Source organism: Phoxinus phoxinus (assembly GCF_949152265.1).
Source record: "Phoxinus phoxinus genome assembly, chromosome: 22".
NCBI classification, from domain to species: domain Eukaryota; kingdom Metazoa; phylum Chordata; class Actinopteri; order Cypriniformes; family Leuciscidae; genus Phoxinus; species Phoxinus phoxinus.
Genome location: NC_136897.1, coordinates 19,351,471 through 19,372,023, shown reverse-complemented (window position 1 = coordinate 19,372,023; position 20,553 = coordinate 19,351,471). Strand labels below are relative to the sequence as shown.

Genomic DNA, 20,553 nt, shown 5'->3' with positions numbered 1-20,553 from the left:
GCTCTCTTCATGTGACATTTGAACTCTGGAAGTCTTCCGCTTCCTGTTGAGCTCTCGCCAAGCAACATCTTCCTCTGCCACCTGCTGTACTGAGCATATGCATCCTGGAGCTGGTCCTCATGGAGAGCCTCTCCTACGCGAAATACAAAAAAAAAACAAGTCCCTTTAGGATCAAATGATCAAGGATGCTGACGGTTATAACGGTTTATTACATGGCTTTCTGGAATACTCAATTCTGATAGTCAGTCTATGTAGTGATGGGTGCTTTTAAAACACTGCTTCATGAAACTTCTAAACATTTATGAATCTTTGTTTCGAATCAGTGGTTTGGAGCTTTTCAAATTTACCAAGTCACGTGATTTCAGCAAACAAGGCATTAAATCTTCTTTCAAAACTTCTAAAGGGCCGTCACTAGAAACTAATGATTTGGTTTTCCCATGAATGAGTGTCTAATGTTTAACTGATCTCGCATGTGTGAGTGTGTCAAAAAGTAGAAAGTTATTTAATTGCTTCTAGTTTGCCAAGCCCTGCCTAATAACAAACAAAACTACAAAATTATAAAATAACAAAAATGTCATATTTATTGGTATTTAATAGATTGCACTTTCATGATAATGTGCAATTGGTTTGTAAGAGATGTTTTGGGCTGAATTTTCGTTGCATTAACTGATTTGGTGCTGCCAGCCCATGGTGTTTTGAAACAGTGAGTCATTTTAATCAATTGGTTCAGTTGATTTAAAGTTTTGAAAAGTAAAGTTTCCTCCCATCACATTCAGCGGTCAGATATTTTCTAATATTCACCATCTTCCATGGCAACACTGTTTCAGTTCAACTTTTCATGTTTCATTCAAACGCATCTGCCGCCATCTTGCGTCTCAATTATCGATTGTAGTGAAAATGACATCTGAGAACTTCAGTCCTATTAATGTATTGTTGTTGTAGTGTTGCTAGATCAATTGTTTTGTACATTGTAAGGGGACATTCACGCAGAAGACATTTTTTGTGTTCAAAAATCTGAGACGCAGCTGGGCAGTAGAATAAAAAAGTTCTTTAAGGTATGTTATTTTAAAAGTGCACTGTGTAATTTTAGCGTCATCTAGTGGTGAGGTTGCGAATTGCAACCAACAGAAGTTACGGTGGACGACAGCAGAGAGTAGCCAGTTAAGTAATGAGGTTTCTTTACAAAGATAAATTAAGAAATTAGGTTTACTTAATTATTCAGTAAAAACGATGTTATTGCGAATATTATTGATACTTGTTCATCATTGTGTTAGTGTTTTAATCGCTGATTTTAGCTAGCTTCTTTTTTAGGGCTACTATAGAAACATGGTCGCGCAAAATGGTTATTTCTAACGTGTATGTAGATAGAAATGGCTCATGCTAAGGTTATTAAAACATAACGGTGCATCATGTCTTTATACACCTGTGAAAACATGGTTATGTACTGTATATGATACTGCATTTCTGTCAACAGATCCTCCTAAATATTACACAATGCACCTTTAAGGTAGATTTTTAAAAAGTTGAACTTCTTGAGCACCACATTTTTAGAAAAAAAAGTATGTGACAAAATAATTCTGTGTGGATGGCCACTAATTTATTATTCTTTGGTGGAAGCTTTAAGATACTATACCGGTACAATTATAAAAAATATATATTTCCACTCAAATAAATATTTCATGTCCATGTCTCTGATTTGGTGAGTAGCTGTTTAATAAGAATGGTCAAACATGAAATAGCATGATTTGTGTTACCAGTCAAATGGATGCTCAAGGGGAGCTCTGGTCCAAACTGTAACGGGGGCTTGGAGTAAAGTTCAAAATCCTGATATCTCTTGATCCATGGCAGCCTGGATCTGGAAAGCGTTGGCTTCAGTTTATTCCCATGGAGAATGTTTTCTCTCCAAGACTGTGAACCAATTGGCATAACAAATTAATGCTTTTAATTTGGGAAGCACACACACAACACATGCAGTTGCTTAAATGGGAGAAACTGCTAATGATAACATCAGTCTGTCATCTGTAAGGTTCACATTTTTGGGTGCTATGCTCATGTTCAGCAGGGAACAATAAGTTACAGACTGTGAAAGGCAGATAAATCAATTTCAGGCAAGCACATGCTTCTAGATAACGCTCTGTGTCCCATGAGTCAATCAGCATTAGCCCTGTCACTGTACTTGTAACTAAATACTGTTTTAAGCTCTGGGGATCTGTAAAGAGGTGGGCAAGGTAGGTAAACATCAGTAAAACTCTATCTTCTTGCTTAAGCTCTTAGGAATGCCTATAAAGTTGACATTGCACTGAGAGAGAAACATGACACAGATGGGGGTAACGGTGGTATGGCATGACTTCAACAGCACCATTCTCAGCTCCTCTATCCGAGCATCGTCTGGACGCTTTGGGTGCTGGTTAGATTCAAAACTGCTCCTAAAACCTGGGTAAGAGAAGCGAATGCAAGAGGAGTCCTAGAAAGAGGATAAATAGCCACATTTTACTTACAGTTATGCATTGCTAAATAAAGGTTTAGAGGTTTTTTCAATGCATTTCATGGAAATTGATGCCAACCTTTGACAGTTCTCTGTAGAGTAGTTCTCCACTCTGAGTTGGAGAGTTCATTGTTTGAACATTGTGGTAATGGATGATCTGATCGTCAGTTACAGTATGCAAAAGAACATTAGGCTTTGACTTTTGCAAGTTGCTACTCGCCCTGTGGACCTCTTCGATATTTGCCTGAAATAAAAACTGCCTTTAATCAATTGCTAACTCAATTTCCCCCCTTTTTTGAGACTGTAAACTTTTTTGTTAAACATACAGTATCAGTAATTCATTACCTGAATAAAGTCTTTCACGTTATTGCCCTCATTCTGTTTCCATTGTAAATATTCTTTGTTGAAGTTGTCAAGAGGTATTTGAGTTCTCATTCTAATGTTAAGATGATCAGGTGTATCCTGCGATTCCTGGGTCTCTGTCGCCATCCATAGCTCTTTTCTGCCGAGATCTGATCCAAACTCCTTGCTTAGACTGAGAACCATGTCGGTTGATGGGAACAGGTTGAGGTGCACAGCTTCTTGAAGCTTCTTTGCTTGGCGGATGTGGCTTATACTGATTAGTTGTAGATTAGTATACAGATTAGTTGCAAACATTTTAACTTTCCTGCACAATATCTCTGTATTTCACAACATTTGTTCATCTAGGTTTAGCAGATTTTGCAAATGCTTTTTTGTGAAGTATATTGAAATTGTAGTTACACCAAAATACTCTACTAATCCAAACACTGTTATTCCTTTGTATAACCTGAGAAAACCCCCCCAAAAAATGGACCATGCTGGAACCTGTAAGGCAAAGAAGATGTGTTTGGGTGTAATTGCATTTATACCGTTTCATGGCTTCAAGACAGGCATGAGGAACCGTATTCCTGATAAACACCAGAGGCTCCATCATAATGGTCTCAAGCGGCCTCAGAAGGCAAATCGGACTCAGGCCCACGTCAAGCATGGCATACAGTCGCTTTGAGAAACTCAATTCTGAGTTATACAGCACAGTCACCTGTTCCTCCTCATCTCCATCCAACCTGAAAAACATCAGATCGATCTGTATGATCTTCAGGAATTTTTGCTTTGCTGCATATTGCTAAATGTTGTGCACATGTGGGAGCATTTTAAATGATGACTTTCTTACTTTATAGGCACTGTAGTCCACAGTCTTTTGACTGCTTGATCCTTCAATCCTTCCAGAACAAGAAGGTGTAGAGCTGTATCCATCAAATGAAATCCAGTGAGAACATTTAGCCTTTTGTTCTCTTTTTCTTTGGCACTTATCTTATGACCAGATAGGACCCTTTGAATAGTTTCCTCTGGATAATGATTTAGTTGGAAGGCATCTGCATTAATTTGTAGAATTTCGGATGTCAGTTTGGATAAGATGCGAGTATTGTTATACTTAAAGACATAAATGATGCGACCAAAAGGACTATCTCCTTCATTATTGCCATCTTCAGGATGGAGGGGGTAAGCTATCTGCACCTGGACTTTTAGTTGGGCGTCAGCTTCGAGATAATGACCCACTGGCATTGCGGTATCTGAGGAAATCTCAAAAGAACTTCTCTGTTCATTTTTCTCAGAAGCAGAACAACTAATGGGCAATGTCAGCTTCAAATATCTGCGTCCTCTGAGAAGATCTGAAAGATCTAGTTTTGCTATTCCATATGGATCCTGGTGTTCAGTATCTGCCTTTAAGGCATTATGAATAGTCCATAGATCTACACTTGCTAGTTTGGCATCATTGGGGTCAGTCCCAAATACAGCGGGTGTGCTGGAGGGTTTTTCATTTTTTCTATCCCGATCATGGACTTTGATCTCCATTGGTGGACCTCTAAGAAACTCAAACAGCTTTCCGGGGCTCGGACCGGTAAAAATCACGTTCACATCCTTAAAGTAGATATTAGCGTTGTGATCATGGCCTTTGGTTCTGTAAATAGGCTTGTTGTTGAACTTGTACTGGCAGTAGACAGGAAGGCATTTTTCCTATTGAAAGATGAATTTGATTATTATATGTTGACTAATAAAACTATTCATTTCTGACATAGCATACCTTCAGTACATGGAAAGGAACGGGAGACGATGGCAGAGAAGCAGACAAAACTGTGATCACTAGTGGATTGAGTTCAGCCTTTAGCTGCTCCGATATAAGTGGCTGATCCAGAGTGATATTCCAGAATCCCTCTTTCACCTCTCCGGAACAGAATCCCAGGCAGTCAATGAGCATCATACTCCCTAACATGAAGACACAGTACATGCCAATGTTTAAAACATATATTACATATAGGTCTGGTTTCACAGACAGGGCTTAGATTAAGCCAGGATTAGGCCTTGGATCAATCAGGACATTTAAGTCGCTTTTATAAACGTGCCTTTACTGGTGTGCTCTCCTGAGATAAAACAAGTTGCTTTAAGTTAAAACACCTCAAACATGCAGTTTAGTCTGGGACTGGACTTAAGCTTTGTCTGTGAAACTGTGGGGAATGACATTCTAAAGCTTGGGGTCCATAAGTTTTTGAAAGTATCTTATGCTCACCAAAGCTGCATTTATTTGATTAAAATACAGTAAAAACAGTAATATTGTGAAATAATATTACAATTTCATTTCTTTTTAAATATATGCTAAAATATCATTTATTTCTGTGATGCCAAAGCTTAATTTTCAGCATAATTTCTCCAGTCTTCAGTGTCCTGAAATCATTAATATGCTGATTTGGTGCCCAAAAAAAATAATGGTGTGAAAAACAGTTGTGCTGTTTGATATTTGTTGTGAAACCTGTGATGCATTTTTTTCAGGATGTCTTTGATTTATCGAAAAGTTCAAAAGAGCAGCATTTATTTGAAATAGAATGTGAACTCTTTTGTAATATTATAAGTGTATTTAATGTCAGTTTTGATCAATTGAATGCATCCTTGCTGAATACAAGTATTGATTTCTTTCAACAGTCTTACTGACATTAAACCTTCAAACAGTAGTGTATCAGTTATAGTTTAACTGTGGGAATGTCTTCCACTCCCATATTCTACATAGCTGTAATTCTTATAAAGTGCATATGAGAATTCTTTCTTTAATGGATAATAGTTTGGTGAAATAATAACAGTACTGAATGATAGCCTCCATCCTGTAAAATCCAACCCTGCAATGAAAGGAGCTACATGTGATTTGTCTGGCTCGGCTTTATGGTAACAAGGCTAAAATATTTCCCAAGTGAAGGCTTTCATCAGGAGCTCCTGCTGGGGGTCTGGATGAGACACATCAAAAGCTAAAGAACTAGTTGGTCGGCTTTGGCTGGTGCCATTCCACAGCCAATTAGAGGCTAAGTATCACGAACCCTGCAGGGAAGCCCCCTTACACGATCCACCCCACAGCGCTCAGGCATAAGGGAAACAGCCCCTAAATGGCTGGCTGCCTCGCTAAAGTCATGTTCATGATGTATTGTATAAACATAACATTCACTTACAGGAAACCTGTGTATGAGAGCCATATGAGTGGGAGAATACAACCGCTTTTGGCTACTTGATCCTAAAACTACCATAAGAACTTTAATGCACGTATCTTACTCTGTGTTTAATGGTAATGCTATACAAGAACATGAATCTTTACATGTTCAACAAACATACATGAGCTACACTCTTCTGAGGTTGCTAGGAAGAAACTACCTGCCAGAAGAGGGGCGATACTGAGTTCCAGAGAGGCGGCTGCCTTTTCCCGGTTCGCCTCCATGAGTTCTGCAGTCTCCTGGGTGGGTTTCTGGAAGACTGTCTTCTTAGTGGGTGCTATTTGACACTTTTCTTTTGTTAAGCCACTTTTAATAGGAACTACAAAGAAAGACAGAAGTAAAGTGACCAATGATGTGCTATTTCAAGAGCCATAGTGAAAATATTGTGATGAGGCAATCTGTCTAAACCAAACTTTAAACCCAACCATTGGTTTAAATTTTTAAAATAAAATTTCAGGTTGGTCCATATTTGACACAAACTGGGTTGATACAACCCAGCATTTGTTTAGAGTGTATATATCGATGTATCAATCTATTTAATAAGCATTAATAAGTACAAAATCATCAATCCTTAAAATGGTAGATGTACACTACCTTTCAAAAGTTTAGAATGTTTTTTTAAAGAAATTAATACTTTTATTCAGCGAGGATGCATTAAATTGATAGTGAAGTCTTTTATGTTACAAAAAGATTTATATCTTTTGAACTTTCTATTCAACAAAGAATCCTGAAAAATAACAGGAATAATAATAAAATATATTCAAATAGAGAACAGTTTTTTAAAATTGCAATATTTCACAATATTACAGGGTTTACTGTATTTGTGATCAATTAAATGCAGCCTTGGTGTGCATAACAGATTTAATAAAAATAATAATAATAATAAATAAATCTTACCGAACCCTGTAACTACTACTTGTTATCCTTAAAACGTTACTTTGTCCGCAATCAAACCTATATCCATATTGTTGTAAAACATAATAATCACTGATCATAGTAAGTCTTTTATTCAGTATAAACATTAGTATTATATCATACCTGTGGCAGAGCGTAGCTCCAAACGCTTCCTATGGTCAGCTGATACTGGAGCTTTACTGTTTTTCATAGATGTCCTTGTTCTCCGGTTCTCCTTCTCATAGATGGCTCTCATCTTAAAAACCATCTTCCTGATGCCACCTTTGAAGACATTTGATGTTGCAACTGAATGTTTTTTTCCAAGAATAATCACTAGAAATTATGCATGTTTTATTGTGCTTTGTTATACACAAGTATAATGTATGAGGATGTAACTATAGCAGTGCATGTGAATTTCACACATGAGATCCATATGTGTTCTGCCTACTGGGATGTAAATTAATGTCTTTAAATCGGTTAAAATGGCCCCCTTCTAAAGTAACTGGGTAAGACAAATATTATTTGATTTATTCGTCTATCACATTTCACTTCGTAAAGTAATTATGCTCTGCAGTGTCTTAAACTGTAGAATAGATCTTGCTGTATAATAGAGGTGTTCAGACCAGTGAAAGTTACAACAAAGGAAAACCTAATATGAAGCACAATCAATAAAGCAGTGGTAGATCGTACCCATTTGATCTGGATCCTCTGCAGACCTCTCCTGTGGAAGTCTGAAGGCTTTGGGTCTGTCATTCCTGGCTTTGAAGGATAACTTGTCTTTGCTGTCCCATACTCTAACTGTGACCTTATGGGAGGCCATTTTAATTAGGAGCTCTCTGGTCACATTGACTTTCAGATTCTGAGACCAACTCACCCACACCTGGTTTCCTTCTCGCCAAGGCTTCAGCACCTTGTAAGAACACATAACACATGATTTCATGATTATCTGAAGATTTATTCTATTTTAAAAAGACAAAAATAGAATTGCACTGCCGTTAAAAAGTTTGGGGTCAGATAATGTTATTATTATTCAGCAGGGAAACATTTAGTTCATTGTAAATTGAAATTTGTTAATGCTGCAAAATATTTATATTTTAGAAAAATGCTGTTCTTTTCAACTTTATATTTATCAAATAATCCTAAAAAAAAAGTACCACGGTTTTCACAAGAAAGCAGCATGACTTTTTTCAACATTGATAATAATAATAAAAAAATTCTTGAGCAGCAAATCAGAATGATTTCTGAAGGATCTCAGCTTTGCCATCACACCATTTTTACTGTATTTTTTATCAAATAAATGAAATCTTTTTTAGCATAACTCAAAAACATTTTAAAAAAAATACCAACTCCAAACTTTTGATGAAAATGTTTTCATGATTTGTTATCACACCGTTTTTCTTTAGTCAAATCAACTTAATTAATTAATGTGGTTCCGATAACATAATATTTTGAATTTCAATGTATTAAACAAATCTCCATAATTTTATTAACTCAAATTTTTTTACCGGATATTGTGATAAAGAATTAAAACACATGCAAAGATCATTCTCAAATGTACAACTTTCTAGACAAAAAATGTTCACCCTAAACAGTGAGGTGCACAACAGAAATCCAAGTAGGCAATTAACTGAAACTCTAGCCCAGCTTTCTTTGTGTCAGTGATGCACAAACTTGTGCATAATGTATTAACAGATTGACAACAACAACTGTTTGCTTATCAAGTCAAAGTAGTACTAGTTAGTATTATTCTACATATAAATAATTGAGCATTTACAAGCTCCTGCTTATTAACCCCTAATTAATTCCAATAGTTTACCTTAGTCTTGTTGGCCATATAGAGTTTAGCAGCTGTGCCAAACATCACTAGATCCGCTCTGATTGGTTCAGGTTTATCAGGCAGTATGTTGTACTCAATGCAATAATAGCCCTCAGCTCTGGGGGCCTCCACTACCTCACTGGATGGCTCTTTCTTTGGCCCCTTTTTTCTTTTCTCAGAATTTGTACAATACTCCTCATGTTCTATTGATAAAAATAAATAAATAATAATAATAATATTATTCACGCAAAGTTTTATATGACTATTTAGGCATGACCATGTACATGTATTTCATTTAACGTTACTTGTGTCAGGAAAAATGATTTCATCATCACACATAAAAACAATACCATCGCCATACCTTTAAAGACTGCTAATGCAATGCTGACTGTACAGGTGACAACATAGCTGGAGTCTGTTGTGAATGTTGTTGTGGTTTGTTCATCCACAGAACTGGATTCTGGCATCTTCATATATGGATCTTCACTTTCGTCAGCATCAGGTCCACAGTCTGAGAGGAGTTCGGCGTTTAAAGACAAATCTTCACTTCTCTTCATGTCAGGTGATGCTGAGTCCCTGCATTCCATTGTGTTCTATAAATATTGGTCTTGGATTATTAGAAGATATTAAAACTATCACACGTTCACAACAAATATGGTACTATTGTAGCGTATAGGCTAACGTTACATGGTTTCAGCCACAGTACATGATACAAATCATTTTTAATTTAAACATTATGTAATTAGCAAGCACTGTTTTTTATATATATATAAAGTTCAACCAAACTTACTGTACCATAACTGACAGCTGTTTTCCAGCATTCCCATCACCGCTACCTTTATGTTTTAATTGAGCGCATAAGCATTAGAGAACTTTGAAACGTTGGCTTTTGTTATATGGAATGCTTTGCGTCGCCTTGACAACCGGAGTCGCGTGAACATAATGAAGCGCGCGCGCTGGTAAATAGGAAATGACAAGCGGCTCATGGAACATAACTACAGTCAACAGCAGTTACACAGTGGCCAATCGACATTCGACTCCACCGGCACTTCAAAGCTTTTACTTACTAGAGGTTGAAAGGAAAAGATTGGTTCTGCTATAGGCAGCCTCCATATAAAACAATTCCCTTGAAGCCAAAGTAACTTTAGGAAAAGTAACTCTGTGTAGGCTATAAGGGCATATTGGAGTAAGGCAAATTCCAAAGTTATCACCACTGGCTAATTAATAGGCTACGTTACTTTGCAATACGGTGAAAAATACATTAAACTTGACATTTTTGTAACAGTATACCTGCCTACATTTTTGTTACAATCAATGTAACAGTAATTTTGCTGTTCATCTGTAGAATACAGTTTTTTTATTTTTTTGTAGCCTAAATATAATAATCCTGCACGATATGAATTTATATTTAACCAGACAGGCCTAAATACAGTTTATTGCATTGTTTAATTTTATGTAGGCCTATTGCTAACTGTTTTTGTCTCTTTTGTGCATAAGTTATTTATTTGTATTCTTCAATTTTGATTAACGTTGATATATCCTGTATTTTACAACCTGTATGCATCATAAAATAGTATTTCATTAGATATTTAAAGTTGCAACGTATATTTTAGTTGTTCATGTTTTAATTAACATTAGTCCTCGGTTGATTTTATGTAAATATGTAAGCCTATATGAAATATCCTGTATACTACATTGACTTTTGAAATGCTTTATGTTGCTTAACTTCTTTTCAAAAGTTTTTTTCCCTCTGCAGTTAAGATTTTGGGGGCAGTGCTCCCTTCACAGCAACGCCCCCACGCGCACAGCGCGAGAGTTTCTACTACAAGAGTGGGGCGGTCTGGTGTTCAGATGACATGAACTTGGTATGCTGTTTGTGTGCTTAGAGGATCTGTTGAATCCATTAATCCATTTAGGCTCTATAAATGGAATTCTTGTGAGGGGCAAAAGGATGGAAAAGTCGGACGCATGCGATCCATACAGCCGACCCGCGCGCAGGACACAATGGATAGTGAGCACTCTGGCGTATCATTACGGACTAGACCGTGGAGTGGAAAACGAAATTATTGTCCTCGCAACCGGGTTGGATCAATACCTCCAAGAGATATTTCATCACCTAGACTGTCAGGGAGATGGCAAAATACCAGCCGAGGATTTTAACATTCTTTGCGAGATTTTAGGACTCAATAAAGAGTGTGATCTAGAGGAATGCGCGGGGATATTGGATAATCTACCCAAAGAGTTCAGCTTCAGGCAGTTTCACGCAAAACTCTGCGGTTATTTCAGTACCAAAGCTGGGTGTCAGTATGAGAATGGGAGGTTGTTGGTTGGCAAGGAGAGCGAGCATATTGAGACGCAGATCAGACTCCGGAGCCCGTTGAGGCGGCGCGAGAAGCTGCTGTCGTTGGGTACCAGCAGCAATAAGCGAGAAAGCGGAGAGCCTTCTTCGCCCACTGTGGATAGACACACATCAGGTTGCAGGCAGCTGGGATCCTGCACCAGGGAGTGTTACGAGGAAATCGTGGCCCTTGAGGAGGCTGAGGACAGGATAGCCAAACTTGAGGAGGAAAATGCGAGTCTCAGGGAGTTGGTGGAGGACATGCGCGCGGCTCTTCAAAGCAGTGATGCTCGATCACTTGCCCTACAGGTACAGTCATTGTGATCAAGTTCATACTAGCCTAATATACAAACTAAGCAACAATATTTTCTGCATAACGTCTATTTGATTATTAGATCGAGTCTGTGAGTGGAATATAAAAGGACTTAATGGTTTTAGGGTTCTTCTTCGAAAACCCTAGTCTTTTTTAAATATTTTCACATATACAGGTGATGTATTACTCTGTTGCTAGCCTAAAAAAGTTATAAATAATAAAGTCCTCTACTCTGTGACAACTAATGCATGCTATGAGTGGCAATGGTCTTAGCCCCAACCTTAATCAAACACACCTGAGCAAGGTTTTCAGGATTACTGGAAAGTTACAAGTTACAGGCAGGTGAGTTTGATCGTGAGAGGATCTTGAAGGCCAAAGTTGCCCAGTTGCTCTATACCCCTTATATAGACCCGTCCCTTTTTCAGCGCTCATTGTGTTCCGGTTTGTATTTCCACAGCATGAAGGTAAAATCTTACAGACGTATGAATGAACCGCTCATTTTAAAACCTTTCCGGTCTACTGGCATTTTCTATGGCATCCGCTTTAAACATTATAATGCTCATGATGCCTTTCGTTAAGTCTAAATAAGTAAATACTCTTCGACAGCGATGCTATAGAAATATACAGGGCTACCGCAAACACGAAAGTTCAAATGTAACGTAGACCAGTAAGAGCTGTGTGTGTAAACCTCACTCCCCTGACCTCGACCCGATCCGAGCGGAAATTTGAACCGGAGTCTCTGCCGTGGTAGGCGGGCGTGCTAACAAGGACGCTACTCACTAGTACCCACCCAGCCAGCAATTTTGTGTTTAAAAGACGTCTAATAGCCGTCCAAACACAGCCCAGACGTCTAGATTAAAACAAGGCAAAACTTGGGCTGTCAGTGAAACTAGATAGACGTCTAAACCATATCCCAAGTATAGACTAGTCATCAACGCATAGAACATGTCAAAGACATGAAACCAAACACCTTGTAATCATTGTTGACTTTGCTTAGATGATGGAATATCATACATCTCGCAAGTTATTTTGGCAAAAATGACATGTAACCAAAATTCAAGGTTATTTTGGCTAGAAGCCGGACTATATCGGGTATATAACCAAAACGGTGACATGACGGCTATTGCTTGCTGGGTAAAGACCACAGCCTCTCACTTCAATTGCTAGCGCGCCTGGAGACCAGGTTCGAATCCCGCTCAGAGCGGGTTGAGTTTCACAAAGACGGCTGCGTGCTTGTTTCTCTGGCGCATAAGATACTATCACATTCTACTGACATGCTTCTGTGTGTCACAGGTGGGTCTGTGGAAAAGCCACTCAAAACATAAACCAGAGGGTGGCTGTTTCATCGCCCACCAAAGGCGAACAGCCCAGAAGCCCAACATTTCTGGGAACCTGAAGGACATCCAGAGTTTCCTGAGAGAAGTTGAGCTCATCCGGAATTCCCGGGATGGGCAAATCGAGGAGGCCATGTTCTTCAACCGTAAGCTGGAGCAAGAACTGCGAGTATCACGCGAGACCGTGTTGATGCTGGAGGATTGTAACAGGACTCTAAAGAAGGAGCAGGTGGAGATGAGGAAGAGGGTGGAGGAAGCCAGACAAGCTGTGCTGAGCGGCCTCAAGAAAGTGAAGGAGCTGGAGACCAAAGCCAGTCATGTGCCTGTTCTGCAGAGGCACGTTGAGCAGCTAGAGATGGAGCTTCTGTACTACAGGTTAGTGTAATTCTTACGTGAAGTGCCAGATGGAACAAAAACAAGTGAACTTTGCACTTAACCCCAGGTTATCGCCGTTTTAAACCTCACTTTTAACCACTTTTGCACTGTTAACCCTGCATTGCGGTGCCAAACATTCACAGTGTGAATCAATGAGTTGTTAGAATGTTACGACTAGATGCTTAGCAACGGACAACTAAGTGTCTGCACTACTGTATATAATATGAGGATGCGCAATTTTAGAGCCTTTGTGTATACATATTACGTGCATATAGCGTTCGTCCAATCAGTGACACTGACACTGCAAATATGCAAATAAGGACATTAACCCACCATTTAGGAATGTACAGTGTGAAATGTCAGCTTATGGATACCCAGGATTGATTGTTAACCCCGGGTAAATTTTGAGTTGTGTGAAATGTGAATCAAGATAACCCAGAATTCCGTTTACCCGGGGTTTAGAATGACCCAGGGTTAACTACTTTATGTGTGAAAAGCCCTTTTATTTACTGAACTACTGTTTCATGCAGTTTTGACAGCGTTTATGCAGCAGGCCTAACTAGGAATCATATACCCACAGACGTTTGTCACGGTGAGGTAATCTGTTTTTACATTGGGATAGCTTACTTCAGCAATCATGAAGCAGAAAGAAGACATTATCTTCACTTACCACAATTTGGCATCTGTTTCTGGGGATTTCACTGATGTAAATGTATAAGACTCTGTCAAAACATGACAATTTAGCAGCGATCCTAACAAGTAAGGATGTTTACTTTAGCTGTTCAACAGTTTGAAATGTATTGCAGAAATCGCAGAGCTCATCCTAGATGCATTCAATATTACTCTGTTTTATGCTGCTGCTACTGCTATTTTGTGATAAAGTGTCTTTTGGGAATGACAGTTTGCATTTTGTTTCAGGATTTTAATGAGATCACTCTGCTAGAAGCATTGTTGTCACCTGAACCAGACTGAATGCAGTAAATAGTTTCATTACATAATATAGATTCAAATAATCAGACTCAAAGTGAACTGAGATTCCTCTGGGTTAAAATGGCTCCCGCCAGAAGGTGCTGGCCCTGATTGTGCAGACGTGTGCCAACATACATGTTATTTAGGTTGGCTTGATGTGGTTCTGCTTCTCGGGTGCAGACCCTGTTTTGTTTGGGTTCATTTAGTTGTCAACGTGTGTGGCAAATGGGCTCCCATATTGGTAAGCTGAAATTATGCACAGCTACTGCTGGAAGCCACTCATTTCGTAGTTTGGGTTTTATACTTAGGCTGTCATTGAACTTTCCTAGCTCGCAACCATTTAATTTACGCTTAGAAGAAGTTAAGCTTAACGTCATCAGTGTTTACATATTTCTTGCATGCTAATTTTGGGACAGCATTCCTGGCAATCCGGATAAAAGTGGATTTACTGAAAGTGTTTTCGGTTATCAAATCAGTGGTAAGATGTGGGTTTTACTGACAGAAACACATTGACTTTTTTTTTTATAAACATTCACTTTTATACCTCCAGGCTGCACTAATCAATGTGAAGTCTGTGGTGAACTTTACCAGGACGCCTTTCTATGGCCCCTCCATTGATGCCCTTAAGCCAAATAATTCATTCCAGATCACAATGGAGCTGACACATTTGGGGAGAGTTCCATTCAGCCCGGCAAGGCCTGACCTAAACAGATTGAAAGTTCCCATCTATCTTCAAACAGTTTCCCCGCTCTACAGAATAATGGATGAACACTCCCCGTCTATATCCTAGCAACAATAGTTTAGAGATCTTGGCATGCTACTTACGAATCTTTAAAAGTAAGTTCCTGTTTGTTTTTATGTTAAATACCAAATACTGACGATTCCATATGTTATTCAGAAGCGCTTCTTTCTTTGTAGACTTTATTAGTTTGGGTGTAAATAATTCCTAGGGCTGTGCCGCTGTTTTAATATTCAGCCATAACCAGTAACAGACCTCACATCCCAAAACCATGTCTGCACACTGCAATGAATGCAGTTATTCAAAGTCATTTTGCCAGATATAGGGCTTTTGGTGGACTGCAGTGTGGCCAGATGACATTTTAAATCTGAATCAAATACGGAAAGGCTAATAAGATTGTCTTATCCTCTCTTTCACTCTTTGTAATAGAGTCAAATGGTATATTTTGGGTGATTTCACATAAACATATTAAATATTTATGAATTGACGTTAACACCAATCCCCACCACCACCAGTTAATGCTTGAGGTCTGGGGTTAAAAAAATTGTTTTAATATAAATTTAAACTTTTTTATTAAGCAAGATGATCAAAACTGATCAAATAAATGCTGTTTTATGAAACTTTCTATTCATCAAAAACCTTTGAAAAAACGTGCACGATTTCCACAAAAATATGCAGCTCAACTGTTGTAAATAGGAAATGTTTCTTGAGCAGCAAATCAGCATATTAATATGATTTCTGAAGGATCATGTGACACTGAAGACTGGATTAATGATGCTGAAAATTCAGCTTTGCCATCAAAGGTTATTTTTAATTGTAATACTATTTCACAATATTACTGTTTTTTGTTGTATTTTTGATCTAATAAATGCAGCCTTGCAATAAAAAAAAAAATGTTTTTATTAATATTACAGACTCAGAATTTCTTAATTGCAAATTATGACAACAAAAATGAACAGATACGAACACAAATATGATTAGATAAGTTATTGTAATATATTATTTTTGGTTATTGAAATGTTGTTCTTAAACCTTGTTAAAAAGGGGGGGGGGGGGGGGTTGAGGGGACGTAGACACGTGCAGAGCGCTCTGGCTGCTATGTGGCAGATCAGAGCAGGGTTTTTTTTTTTCTTTGAGGCCAGAAAGCCCCATGGGCAAGTGCTGAAAGCTGAAAGTCTCTAGAGTGCGTCCAATGGGCACACAGCTCTCTGAAAACAAAAACGCTGGAGAACAGCTTTTGATGCAGCTGCCAGTGGGCGAAGAGGATACCGGTCATGCTCCGCGGGTCATGGACTGACCCATTCACACTGAGAGCAATGCCTTTTATCTGGAGAGAGAGGTGTGTCCGCTGGCTATTTTTCATGTCCTTTTTGTTCAGACCTTAATGCAGTTGTTGTAATAATCACACATGTTAATAGCTCACTTCAGTTCCCCCACCTGCCGCTTTAACCTCCCCATCTGGCACGACAATAATCAGTGATATTAGACTCTGTATTCACATGAAAGGGATGTCTATTAAACAAATTTTCTCTTTCCTCAGAGTAGTAATGGTCTTGGAAATGTTGCATTTCTAGAGACACTATTTAGTATCAAATTTCTTTCTTTAAGATTTCTTTAAGAACCTTGGACCCGAACAAAGCATCTGAGTTATTGAACAATTTCCTCCAGATTCCGCACACAACAATATAATGTGGTATTATGATATTCATCTTTTTTTTCTTTTTCTTTTTTTTACATTTTGTTTAACTTTAAAGTTCAATTTCTTATTATTATCAGGGTTGAAAACAGTTGTGCTGATTCATTTTTTTTATTTTTTTATTTTGGAAAACTATTTTTGATGATTAGAAAGTTTAAAAGAACAGCATTTATTTGAAATAGAAATTATTTGAAGCATTATAATGTCTTTATTGACTTTTTTTTGACCAATTGAATGCGTCCTTGCTGAATAAAAGTATTAATTTATTTAAAAATGTTATTAATTTCTTACTGACCCCAAACGTTTGAACGGTAGTACTGAGAGTGATACGTGGCCCCTGGAGATTTACTTTTTTTATGAGCCATTTCCGGTCATCGACACTTTGGAGTCACCCAGAATGAGAGAAAGTCCAAGTGTAGATCTCACAGATATTGCGTAAGGTTTCCTGAAGCCCTCTTGGCCCTAATAAAGAAAGAGGAAGAGGTTTAGATAGAGGCCAGGTCCCATGGGGGAGGTGGTGGGAACAGACCTGATCTGTTCAGTTCATTACCATGAAAAACACACCATCCGTGTGTGCGTCCTGCCTGGAGGCGTTTTCTCCCCCTCAGAATCCAAGATGGACCGAAGCCCTCAGCCTAGACCCCAAGAGAACCGCAAGCGAGGCAGACCTCGGGACAAAAGAGACAGACGGTGCGAGAGGAACAAAAAGAGCGGAGGGGGGACAAGAGCCGCCATCTGGAGGAAGAGGCAAACACTCGGCTGTTTGTTCAGTGGGGATGAATTTCCACCATCTTACTCTATTTATCGCTCTGCTTTCAGACGTGCTTTATTTCCCTCTATTCACACCAGGTGAAAAGCATTGCATTTATCATCAGGTCTGTGCTGTTTTTTGAGCTCTGCTGACATCACAGAGACTGACATGTTAAATGTAAGGCCGTCTAACCGCTCAAAAATAATCAGTTATTATTCAGAGAACTATTATTTCAGCTGCGGTGCGGCCGACTCATGTAAAATGTGTCCGGGGTAACCTGTTGTACCTCAACACATAATAACAGGGCTGGACAGATGGAATGAGCAGTCCTTTGAAAATTCCCTGTATTATGACTGAAGAAGGTAAAGAAATGTCAACAAAATGAGGCCTCATAAAAATGTTGTCTTTAGGAGGTCTTTATATGGCAGGGTTTTTCGGTCCAGTATTTTCTAAGCACTTTGAGAATGAAAAACTCCCAAGACCTTGACTTTTTTTTTCCAGTTTCAAACCCAGCTACGAACATTTCCCTTTCTCCTCCCACCCTCGGTCCACTGATACTCGTGCTCTGCAGACCTCAGCACTCATAAACTGCCCACCTTGCTATGTTGGGGGATGTTCTCCAAAATGTACACTTTTTCTCCTCCTGCTTCTTTGTGAACAGTCCTTAGAAATAACTGAATATGTGATCTGGATTATATAAACAGATTCCAAAAATTTACTTTTAATTAGATTGTATTAAATCTATAGTACTTGTAATTAGATTACATTACATTTTAAAATACTCCTAATAAGGCTACAGTTACTTTTTGCAGGATTGCGGGATTACATATAATTTACACATTGGCAGTAAATTATTCATAATTGATTCATTCTCCTTAATTCTTCTATTAAATATTCCTTTCTAAAAAAGGCCATCATTTATCTACATTCGCAAAGTCTTCTAGATTTGTGGAATTGCGCACACACAGACCAGACACTCGTCAAGTGGATATAATTACACTGACAATTGAGAGGACACACAGCATTTGACTACTGGATTTACAGAAATTTTCACGTAAGCAATTTCTTACTTTGTCTTTGGAAGGCTTTTGTCTTTCAAACGCATTGAAATGCACAAATTCACATCATTTTGTATTTGCATGTGATGCAGGGATTCCTGTCAGCCAAACCTAATTGATCATGTAGGCTATTTACTTGAAGTACACCCTGAATACAATTTTCTTTTTAATTTTTATATTAATATGGGACTATATTATATGCAAATCAATGTGATAAACAAGTTAGGTCAAAAGTAGCCTATAATCAAAAAATAGTCTGATTATATTACCCAAAATGTGTAATGTAATAGATTACAATACTAACTACAATACAATTTTATCATGAAATTTGCAGTCAGTAATGGACAACAATCGCAAGGAATCAACCAGCACTGTTTGCGAACACTTTAACGTTTAAGTCCTTTCAGATTTTTCTCCAATGTGTCCATTTCATGTTTATGACTTGTTAAGATGCGTAAACACTTTGCGAACCCCCTTCAAAGCTGTGTTTACTGGGACTGCCCTCGTAATAACAAAGTTTCCTGACTCAATTAATTATCGTCTGGTTCCGTTCGGAATCTCCAGACGGTTCCAGACAGCACCCCCAGCAAGATCAGGTGATTTCCAAGATTAACGGCGTCTGTGGATCCACACATGTTCCATGTCTGCCAGTTTGACTCAGCCTCTGTAGTCTTACTTAACCAGGTATCGTGTTACCATGGGCCTATACTCTTAATTGTGGACATCTGGTTCATAGTTTTAAGATAAATCGATTGCTTTATCGAGGACCTCGCAACATCTGGCGCAGACCTAATCTAGTTATTTGTGGTTGTTTACCATATGATCGTCTCATCCTTCAAAATGTGCTCCGAGTCTTCATTCCATTGAAATACTTCTCAAGTAAACTGGGTCCAAGAGGGGGTCTGTAAGTTCAGATCCTGCCGTAATAAACACAGGAAGTGCACGTCTAAACCACAAACAGCTGGGCTCGCCCCATGTTAGTACATCACTCCGGTCCAGTGTAAATATAGTCTCAAGATAGAAACCTATTGTTAGGTTGACCACCAAAATAGAGAACTGTTCAAGACAAGAGATGAGACGGGGCAGCCAAATGTGATACACAGACTAATGAGAGACAGACTTTGCCACAGTTCTGTCTTGCATCTGTTTTGGTTTTGTTACTTGCCCTAAACGTTCTTATATAAAAAAAAGAAGAAGAGTAAGATAGCTTGCTAGAACTCAATGCTGAAAGTATGATGAGTAAATGGTGTCTTTTTCCTCTTTAAACACGTACAGGTAGTATTTTAGCCTGTGTGTCTCAAAGAAGAAAGGTTTGTTGTTCACTATGTGACTTGTAAAGTTCTCTGCAGACTCTTATCAGTGCCTCGGGCAGCTCATATAAGTGATTCAGATAGGCGGATGCTAGTACAGCCAGTGCAGACTGTTCAGGAAATGTCCAATCCACCTCCACTTCTTCACTGAAAGAAAATCAAGACGCTCTTTAGTTTCTCTTTAGTTTCCAATAAATGTTGAGCATTAAACCTTCTGCTTTAAGTTTATAGGGGTGGTTGACTAATTTCACTTTTCTAACTTTAGTTAGTGTGTAATGTTGGTGTTTGAGCATAAACAACATCTGCAATGTTACAATGCTCATAGTTCAAAGCAAAGGAAGATATTTGCTTTTGAAGAAATCGTTTTTTAAGGAATACCACAAATGGCTGGTAGGGATTTCACAACATTCCTCCCGGGTTAGCAGAATTTACATAGACCCCGCCCCCAGGAACCTGATTTATAGATTGTCATGACAGAATATGCTAATCAATGACTAGAAGATAGTTAACTCCACATCAGCTACATAAATTCATAAACTAACCATTCAGAAATGTCCTGTTGCATTCTACATGTTGTCACTTCTTCTTGAGTCTCTCCATTATTGTCTAACTCCAGTTTGAACATAAAAGGCTAAAAGTGTTTGAAATTTTCAGTGCATGTCTGTGTGAGGTAAAAGGACACAACCTCTTGAAGCTCCGCCCTCTGTGCCGGGAGCAGCAGCTCATTTGCATTTAAAGGGGCACACACAAAAACACTGTGTTTTTGCTCACCCTCAAAAAGTAACGATTTTAACATGCTATATAAAAATATCTGTGGTGTATTTTGAGCTAAAACTTCACACACACACTCTGATGATTTATTTTACATCTTGTGAAAAAGGCATTATACCACCCCTTTAAATTCATGCATCACAAAGAAACGTG

At 38.4% G+C, this 20,553-nt stretch overlaps 2 protein-coding genes across 5 annotated transcripts in view; one reads left to right on the top strand and one right to left on the bottom strand.

Annotated features, from left to right (window-relative positions):
- Positions 1-4,550: 4,550 nt before the first annotated feature.
- On the bottom strand, positions 4,551-16,929 carry cfap92 (cilia and flagella associated protein 92 (putative)). Of its 3 annotated transcripts, none has more exons than XM_079596671.1 (7): positions 16,860-16,929; positions 9,108-9,339; positions 8,747-8,949; positions 7,621-7,840; positions 7,075-7,212; positions 6,197-6,355; positions 4,551-4,771 (listed from the first exon to the last, which is right to left on the bottom strand). In XM_079596671.1, the coding sequence occupies exons 2-7, from the start codon at positions 9,331-9,333 to the stop codon at positions 4,566-4,568; spliced, it is 1,152 nt and encodes a 383-aa protein (XP_079452797.1). In that variant the 5' UTR covers positions 9,334-9,339; positions 16,860-16,929; the 3' UTR covers positions 4,551-4,565. The 3 variants fall into 3 exon arrangements, with proteins under 3 accessions (XP_079452797.1, XP_079452795.1, XP_079452796.1); XM_079596669.1 differs by lacking the exon at positions 16,860-16,929 and adding an exon at positions 9,542-9,630; XM_079596670.1 differs by lacking the exon at positions 16,860-16,929 and adding an exon at positions 9,537-9,626.
- Positions 10,589-20,553, top strand: part of efcc1 (EF-hand and coiled-coil domain containing 1) — a 19,675-nt gene continuing 9,710 nt past the window's right edge. Inside the window, exons 1-2 of one of the 2 annotated variants that reach the window (XM_079596667.1) lie at positions 10,589-11,393; positions 12,691-13,106. In XM_079596667.1, the coding sequence (XP_079452793.1) occupies positions 10,614-11,393; positions 12,691-13,106 (1,196 nt within the window). In that variant the 5' untranslated portion in view covers positions 10,589-10,613. The remainder of the gene's footprint in view (positions 11,394-12,690; positions 13,107-20,553) is intronic. The other variant, XM_079596668.1, reaches the window with a different exon arrangement.

Bases quoted from the DNA above. Each gene is read 5' to 3' on its own strand.
- cfap92 (XM_079596669.1), bottom strand. The intron at 7,213-7,620 runs GTACGATCTACC...ATGTCTTCAAAG, and splicing joins AGAGGATCCAGATCAAATGG to GTGGCATCAGGAAGATGGTT. The intron at 4,772-6,196 runs GTAGTTTCTTCC...TCTTCATGTTAG, and splicing joins TATCGCCCCTCTTCTGGCAG to GGAGTATGATGCTCATTGAC.